Below are 8,907 nucleotides of genomic sequence, written 5' to 3' on the forward strand. Positions count from 1 at the left end.
AAGGCCCTAGGCTAGCTTATGATTTGATGATAACTGGAGTCTCCAGGGAGATCGAGATGAAATCCAGAGAGGTGCCTCAGAGTGAAAAGTGAACTGTACCATGACTCCCACTTATTTCACATCTTCTGATTCAAAACCCAAACGCTTTCATGTCACAGCTGGAAAAGCAAATGCATGTTTGCTCCACTCTGAATAAAAATAGAAGCAATTTTGTGGATGCTGCTGTGCTGCTAAATGGTAAAACCCCCACAATATTAAGAATTAAATTAGATTTTTCTAACTGCAAAAAAGGCAGTGACGAGTGATTAATTCCGTCAAGCATCAACCCAAGTGTTCTAACTAAACTAAGATCCAAACACAATTTGTGGGACAAAGCCTTTAGACTAAAAATTAAATCAAGTTAAATCCCTTTCCAGAAATTATCATAATGGAGAACTAATATTATTAATAAGCAGCAGTGCAACTTGCAACCTAACCACTGAATGCATTCCAACCAACCGACTACAGAAAGGAAGACCTGTGTAAGTACTGTGATGTTATGTTTGTCACCACAGATCATTGGAACCTCATTTCTGTGCAAGAGTACAGAAATTTTATGGACAGGTAGATAAGCTCTGATGCAAATCAAGGCACTGAGCCTCCCTTGGCTCACAATGGGTTATTTCACAGAGGCAGAGTCCTAACAGAGAGCTGAACTGTAGAGGAGCAACCACTCTTGGGAGCTAAACAACTTCACCTCCAGAGTTCTACACCCAAGCACTCAGAAGAAGACACAGATAGAACAACACTGGAAATATACAATCGTAAGAAAGCAATTTTACTCACCTCTCCTTTTCCTTTTCCCCATAGACATTTCCTTCCTCAAATTAAGCCTCTGGAACTGTTACTCCACTCATGCCACACACTGTAGTTTAGATCTTACTATGGTGATAAAACTTTAGTCTCTTACAAGGTCATTTACCATTGCTGAGTGGGAAAACTGTTTTTTATCCCTGTGCAGCACTGCAGAAAAGGACCTGGGGGTGCTGGTAGGTGGCACTTTGAATCTGAGCCAGCAGTGCCCTGGCAGCCAGGAGGGCCAACCCTGTCCTAGGGGCATCAGGCAAAGCATCACCAGCCAGAGGGAGGGGATTGTCCTGCTCTGCTGTGACCTGGGGCAGCCTCACCTCCAATATTGTGTGCAGTTTGGGGCACTGCAATATAGGAAAGATATTAAGCTGTTAGAGAGTGTCCAAAGGAGGGCAACTAAGAGGGTGAAGAGTCTGGAGGGGAAGCTGTGTGAGGAGCAGCTTGTTCAGCCTGGAGGAGACTGAGGGGAGACCTCACTGCAGTTACAACTTCCTTGGGAGGGGAAGTAGAGGGGCAGGCACTGATCTCTTCACTCTTGTGACCAGCGACAGGACTTGAGGAAACAGAATGAAGCTGAGTCAGGGGAGGTTTAGGTTTTTCACCCAGAGGATGGTTGGGCACTGAACAGGCTCCCAAGGGCAGTGGTCACAGCACCAAGCCAGACAGAGTTCAAGTGTTTGAACAACACTCTCAAGGACATGCTGTGATTCTTGGAGTATTCTGTGCAGGGCCAGGAGTTGGACTCAATGATCTTGATGGGATCCTTCCAGCTCAGCATATTCTACGATTCTGTGATTACATTCTATGAAAACTTGACTGAAGCACAGCTACTACAACAACAAAATAAAACTACCTTATTAGTTAGTTATTCTCAACTGTGAGTCTTCTCTGCTACTAAAGTCTCAGTTACAAAAGGTTGACTGGTCCTTGACCTTCAGCCAAGCCAACATTACAAATCCTTCCTGAAAAGGGGTCAGAAACTACAGCTCCAGCCTCAGTTTTTGTCCCTTTACCCTTCACATCCTCAAAGTGCTATCTCCAGTAAGGCTGTGTTTTGAGCAAGTTTAGCAACACCAAGTTAACCACGCTCACATCTACTCAGTCACATCTCAGAATCATAATCATTAAGGCTGGAAAAGACCTCCAAGACCATTCAGTCCAACTGTCTTTATAGGTATTTCTGGCTTTCCAACATCCTATCAGCTCATACTTACATTTTTTACCATTTGCATGCAGGATTGCTGGTTTTCTTTTACCATGAGTTGAGAAGAGGTCGTATCTTTCTTCTGGAATCTCTAGATGCTGTTTCTCTGAAAACCCTTATGTTTCTCAGAAAATGTTGCTCTCTTGAAGCTCAAGGGGTTGGATCCCCAGACACTTCCCAAGTTTCCCATTGCCAAAGAGTCATAATCCTAACCCAAAGCAGTGGCCCCTCCTTAAATCACCTCTCTCTCTTCAACTTCTACGCAAAAGACTCCACATTTTACACTTTTTTCCCCCACCTGGCAGCCTTGTAACTACTCCAGGTATGGTGTGTAAGCACATCATCGTCCAACGAAACCCACATTTCCTTTTCAAATCCTTTATGATAGGCACAGGGCACATACCTAGTGGCCAAAACCAGAAAACAGCTCTGCCCAACAGCATTAGCCTAGGTTTTGACTTTCCACTAGTTCTTTCAAGCTCAGCTATGAATTGGTTAGAGTATACTATTACAGTTTGTCAAAAGGAAAGAAATTTGTAACTGGGAATAACAATAAAAAAAGATTAAATTCTGCCTAGCTCATCACAGACATTTTCTGTCTGTTAAGGTGTAAAAGGAATTGTTGCAATGGCTGTTTTTCCCCCCAACAACTGGAGAAGAAAAAGGATGAAAACAGAACTTTTTATTTAAATCCACAGCAAATACAGGCATAGTCAGATAAAATATTAACACAGTGATCTTGAGAGAAATCCAGTGTGGTCCACAAAAATGAGTTCTAACACACAAGAAAATACCAAACAAAAAGGAGAAAATAAGACAACTGTAGCCTCAGGCAGGATGATTTGTCCAAACCTGCAACAGTTACCATCATGGGATTTTTCAAGAATGGTATGGGTACATGTGGTCAGCTTGGCTCAACAAGACTGGGCAGCTCAATAACTAAAGTAATGCAAAATTTCACACCTAGGAAGTGTTCAAACTCAGTGTCCGACATTTTAGAAACTGACTTAAATGTCACAGTGCAGTTTAGCTCTCTCTCTCGCACACTCATGTTGTCTCTAATCTGGAGCAATGTAACAGTGGCATTACACTTCACCAATCCAATTTCAGATTATACATTATCTTGTATTCAGGTCACGTAAATTGTTTCCACCTTCTGCGCATGACGATTAAATAGAGGTGAAGTCCTTGGGTTGCTCACAGGCTTCTGTCATCTAAGTACATTTGATTACCTGCAGAACAGCAGAGATCAAGACATCTTCCAGTGGGTGTTTCAGATCCATCAGTAATGCAGAGTCAAAGGATATGTAGGATAATCCTGCTTTCCCATATCCACCTCCTCAGTGTTTACTATGATGAAGTTTGCTGCCTCCCTGTGATGCAGTTAACGCATCTTCCTTAGTTAAGTGGCCTTAGAAATCACAGGACAGAGCAGCTGTACTGGAGTAGTCACCCAGCCACGGAATCAACACTCATTCTTGTGATGCACACTCAGCTATTTGCCCAGGGATGCTGTACCTCTGGGGATTGGGTGGTTTTCTTCTTCTCTTCTATGCAGGTTACACAGGAGTTATGCCATCAGGCTACCACTACAGAACCACATTTTTATTCTTAATTCAAGTATAGACCAGCCACCTTCAGAAGCACTACCTGATTTTCCAGTTTAAGTCACATCTTGAGGCAACAATTCTCAAAGGCCAGGACATCCAGAGGTACTTACAGAATACTTACAAGTTGAATGAATTCAAATGGCTTTGCAGAACTTGCAAGTTAGTTATCTGAGCAGAAAACGCAAGTCACACCCCTTACCTGTCCACCCTCTACACTACACTCCCACATTTCTTTAACACCTCTGGTGCTCACAAATAACCCAGTTTTTCTCAAGGCATCTGCCTAGAGGCTTTCAACTATCTTTTGTCATAAAAACTGGTTACTGGTGACTCAATTTTATCAGAAAGAACAGTTGTTTTATAGTTACACTGGCAGACACAGCTGTAACCCTAACTTCAAGAAAATTTATTGCCTTGGAGATCTGATTACATTGTTGCATGAAAAACTAACTGTATTCAGCAACACAGAAAGTACTGTTCAGTGAAGGACAAAATCTGCTAAAATCTGGAATCTAAAATGTATATAAATACATCACGCTGCTTACATGCCAAGATGAAATGCCTTGAGCATCTTAGAAGAGTTCAGTATTTTCAATCCCTCGATTTGATCCAAATCACGATGTTAGGTACCCAGGCACTATGGATTTGACAGCTGCCATTAAGACTATTGTTTTGCCCCTTCTCATTGGAAAAATGGAGCCTTATAATGCCACTGAGAGCGAGCTCCAACAGGAGCTGTATGTTCCCACTGTACTGACACGAGCCTTGCATAGGATGTTCGAATTTCACTTTTTAAAAAAATTTCAGGGGCAGCCTACACTGGCTTTATGAATATTTACACACCACACTCAAAAAGCTTTCAAGTTTTCTTCCCAAGAGACATGAAAGCCTGCTAAGCAGTTCAGCTGTACCTCCAGGTTTCAAATGCCACAGCAAATCACTATCTACAGAAGGTTTGTCAGCAGATCAAAACCTTAAGTGCCAGAGAACATCCTTTCACCTTGCAGAACTCTTCCCGTAAGTAAGGCACACCAGACAGAGACGATTCCCACATGCTTAAATTTTATTGTGCGAATGTTGTTCAGAGCATTTAATACCCTCTGTAGACACACATTAAAAAAAAAAAACATTACACTAACAGTGGCTAGACTGATGGATAACACATTAAATCTGTTCGGTGGTAACTTGTATGCATGCAGTTAGCTCTTGTGGTGTAAAAATCTTAGCCAGGAGGCCAGCCCAACTGACGGCCGCCCAGAACATGGAGGTGTACGTGATAGACAGACTGCCCACCCTCAGGCCCTTCATTCACAACCATCCGGAATCCATTGGTCAGGCCCAGGTTAGCAGCACACTTCTTGCCAACAATCATTAAATGCCCAAGAAGCTGGAAGAGAAAGAAAGAGGGGGGGAAAAAAAAAGGAAAAAAAAAAAACAACAACCAGAAAACACATAAAAAGGGGAAAAGGGCAGGGAGGGAAGGAATAAGAGCAGAGAATCAATAATTCTCAGAAATTCAGCCACTGCTCTTCAAACTGTTGTCTGACTGCAACTGACATTTTCCAAGAAAAACTATAAAGACTTACTATGCAAAATATAGGGGGGAAATAAAGCTACAAATTTTTTTCAAGCCAGGCTGTAACAGACTACAAAAGTGTCACAAGAAGAAGCCAAATTATGGCTAAAGCCCCCATTACTGTTTCAGACAACATATATAATTCTGGTGGAAAAGAAACTTTATCTTACCATGTAAAGCTTTGCAAAATCTTTAAGCTTGATGTTTATAGTTACAAATGAAATATTCAGCACCTCTCAGCTAACTTTCCTTTTCTTCACCTCTGACCTGCTAAAAACCCCAAAGTACTACTGCCTGTAAACCATGAAAACAGACATCAAGAGTATAACATAATAAATACCAATTCATTTTGCATGGCAAATACACACAGAGAAATCTTTTTTCTTACTATGACTAATTTTACTGGAAAACTTTAACTCCATTATCATTCTAAGTTAGAGAACAAGGATTATTGTATCAGAAAACTACTCTGTTTGATATGTCAAAAGGAAAAGGGGGAGAGCCTACTACATTGTGAAGTAATTAGAGGCTCGGCTTGCTGTAGAGAAAGCTTCTAGAGTACTTACAGATTCATCAGAGTCTTCTGCTTCAGACAATCTGACAATTGGCTTCTTAGGAATCACTAGGAAATGTGTTGGAGCTTGAGGTGAAATATCATGGAATGCGAGGCACTGGAGGAACAGCAAACAATTAAAATATGATTTGTCTCAGAGAAAGGTAAGAGTTTCAGTAAACCAATATGCCCTCCTAAATACACACATATGCAGATTATCAGATAACCCAAACATAAGCAGAGATGTTGATTTTTCTTGAGTGTTTTATTATTCTACATAGTCTAATTTCTAAACACAAAACGCTACTTACTAAGACATGCTGGCACAAAAAAAAAATTGCTATTCCATTTAAAAGCTACAGTCTTCTCAGCAAGGTTAAATGCAATCAGGTACCTGATTTATTATATCAACATATGCATAACATCTAATAGAGCTATTGGCATGCCTACAGAAAGTACATTTACGCTTATTTCAAATTTTTATTAACACCATATTTAATAAAATGAATGGCTAACAGTTGTTAATCATCTTCCAGTTATGTCTGAATATTGCCTTGGTCAAAAGACAGCAAGGCAATTCCAAAGAACCTGAAGTTACGTGATTTGAGGCCATATTACATTTCCGTTCTCAACAGCACCAAATATTTCAGAAAAAGATTTTGGAGTAATGCATTAAGAATGGCTCTATTTCAGACATTCCCACACTGAGGGACAGGCATCACTTTCGAAATATGAATGACTATCAGCAGTGAACAGCTGACTCTCAACTAAAGTTATGCAAATACCAAAATTACTACCAATCAGAATCTGAAAGCAGCACCTAACAATATCAAATAAATCTCAAATTAGGAATTTGCCAATAGGTAATAGAAATAAAAGAGAAAGCAAAGAAAGATAAAAGGAAGCTATGTCTCTGTACAAATGGTCAACCACAGAACTGGGTCTTGCTACTGCAACCAGGACAATCTGCAGAGGTGTGGTATGTGCTCTGCCATCATCTGTCCAACGACACCTCTTACTTACCCTTCACATGTAACATTGGTTATGTCACAATAACCAACACACAGACTCTTCAAAATATTTATTTCCTGGACACTTTCATTTCTATTTAAGAAGATACTACCCAGTTTTGAATCTCTGAGGAACCGCTCGTGTCTCCCAAACAGAGAAGGACGGGAAGCAAATAATCGATCAACAAAACTAATTTGCACACAATTAAGCAAATCTCACTTCGAGTTGATCACTTTGTAAGCAGTTTTTCTATTATACGTGGCACATGCACAGGCAGAATGCAAATGGTCAAACTGTGTCAAAGAATTTAAAGAGCAGAAGATTGGTAGTAAACACTTTTCTTTGGGGCAAAAAGCAGAAGTAGTATTGAGCAAAAAGCACAATCACAGGAAGTCCAGGAGTGCATGGTAAACCAATCTTCAGTTCAGCAAGTTTAGATTCGACTGGAACAACAGTGATAAAGCATAATTTCACAGAGACTTTGTACTTTTTGGTATGCCCTTTTCTCTGCATGTCAATTAATGATTAAAAGACTTCTTTACCCTTCCTTCTCCTTCTAACATTTCCAGCCATTGATGGAGTCAAGACAATTAATTAAAAGATCCTCCATTAGCCAACTGAACTCTAAAAGAAATTCTACATTTCTGTTCAGGTTAAGGTAAAAATCAACCAAGGTGCTGAAGGTAAAATATCTCTTCCAGAAAATACTGTGGACTAACGGCTGTCAAGAGTGGGTTATATGCTCTAAGTTACTCAAAGAATGCTCTGGTTACTCTGCGGTAGCCACTGCAACTGAAGAAAAACCTCTTTGACCCAGGTAAAGAAAGAATGCACACCCTCACACAAACACAGAGCAGTAACATAAGCGTGATTTTCAGAAGGCAGTGAAGATTTCCAATATTCTTGAGAGAAGAGGGCAACTGCAACGTTTCTGTATCGACTCTCCCAAGCATATGGATCTGACATCCTTAGCGAGTCTGCATTGCACACTGACAACAACCCTTCACTTCAAAAGCAAAAGCCCGTTAATGATGCCTCCTGCATTTCAACGTGAAGGGGGAGGAAAGGGGGCAGGGGTGCTTATATTGAATACTAGTTAGCTTACAGCTTGGAGATAGCCGCTGCATTGATTGTTTCATTCAGCCTCTAACACGCTGTGATGCACCAGCATCACTGAATGCTACCAGTCCCACCTCACCGCTGGAACCGACTTTTGCTGCCTGCAGGATGACCAGCGCTATTTAATAAGAGCTTGAAAAGCTCCAATTCTCTTTAAATTTTCCCTTTAACAACCCCTCCCGGAGGTTCGCAGCCAAGGCCTGGCGGGCGGAGCTGCATAACCTCTGTGAGGCTACGAGGGACAAGTAAAAGCACCCAGTTACGGCGCACTGCTCGGAGCGCGCACGGAGACTGCCTGCGGGTGGTTCAGGTTTCGCGGCTACTGTCCCACGCCAGCCGTGAGAACCCTGGTTCCCTGGCCGGGAGCCCGACGGAGCTGCAGGGACGGTGCGGGAGCGCCCCGCCCGCCCCGCCGCGCTCCCGAGCGCCTCCAGGGCACCCCCGGGCCCCCGCGAGAAGGGGAGGGAGCCGGGAGGGGTGGCGGCCGCGCACCTGCTCGTCCTCGTAGATGATGTTGGCGGGGATCTCCTTGCGGATGATCTTCCCGAAGATGGTGTCCCCGCCGGGCCGCGCCGCCTGCGCTTTGCTGATCTCGTCCGCCATGGCGGCCGCTCGCGCGCGGCTCCCGCCGGCCCTCACCGCGCCCGCCTCCGCGGCCACGCCCCCGCCGCGCTCATTGGGCCGGCGGAGCACCGCCGGCCTCGCCCGCCCCGCCGATTGGTCGCTTTGCCTGTCTTTCTTCCCGCCCGTCACCGCCCACCGCGCTGGCGCGCCCCCCCCACCCCCGCTGACCCGCGGGGCGCGGAGGGATCCGCGGGTGCGGTTGTCGGTGGCTGCCGCGGAGGGATCAGAGCTGTGAAGTGAAACGCGTCTGCAGAATTAGTGCGCTCGCAGGAGAGGCTGGTGTACTGAGAAATACTGTTTGTCAAATCCAGCCTGAGTGTCTGTGCGACTTCTTGGGACTTCCCCTTGCAGACTGCCTTGG

The 8,907-nt window shown here is 43.5% G+C and overlaps 1 protein-coding gene across 1 annotated transcript; it reads right to left on the minus strand.

The window, feature by feature from the left end:
- Positions 1-4,706: 4,706 nt before the first annotated feature.
- HINT1 (histidine triad nucleotide binding protein 1) lies at positions 4,707-8,582 on the minus strand. The gene is made up of 3 exons (XM_017822509.1): positions 8,415-8,582; positions 5,806-5,910; positions 4,707-5,050 (listed from the first exon to the last, which is right to left on the minus strand). Exons 1-3 carry the CDS (start codon positions 8,523-8,525, stop codon positions 4,886-4,888), a joined length of 381 nt encoding a protein of 126 aa, XP_017677998.1. The 5' UTR covers positions 8,526-8,582; the 3' UTR covers positions 4,707-4,885.
- Positions 8,583-8,907: the final 325 nt, after the last annotated feature.

Source organism: Lepidothrix coronata, unplaced genomic scaffold (genome assembly GCF_001604755.1).
Source record: "Lepidothrix coronata isolate B3197 unplaced genomic scaffold, Lepidothrix_coronata-1.0 Scaffold98, whole genome shotgun sequence".
NCBI classification, from domain to species: Eukaryota; Metazoa; Chordata; class Aves; order Passeriformes; family Pipridae; genus Lepidothrix; species Lepidothrix coronata.

Coding starts and splice junctions, on each gene's coding strand:
- HINT1 (XM_017822509.1), bottom strand. CDS start 8,525: ATGGCGGACGAGATCAGCAAAGCGCAGGCGGCGCGGCCCGGCGGGGAC. Junction 5,911..8,414: donor TCATCTACGAGGACGAGCAG/GTGCGCGGCCGC, acceptor CTGTTCCTCCAG/TGCCTCGCATTCCATGATAT. Junction 5,051..5,805: donor CAGAAGACTCTGATGAATCT/GTAAGTACTCTA, acceptor TTTCTCTTCCAG/CTTCTTGGGCATTTAATGAT.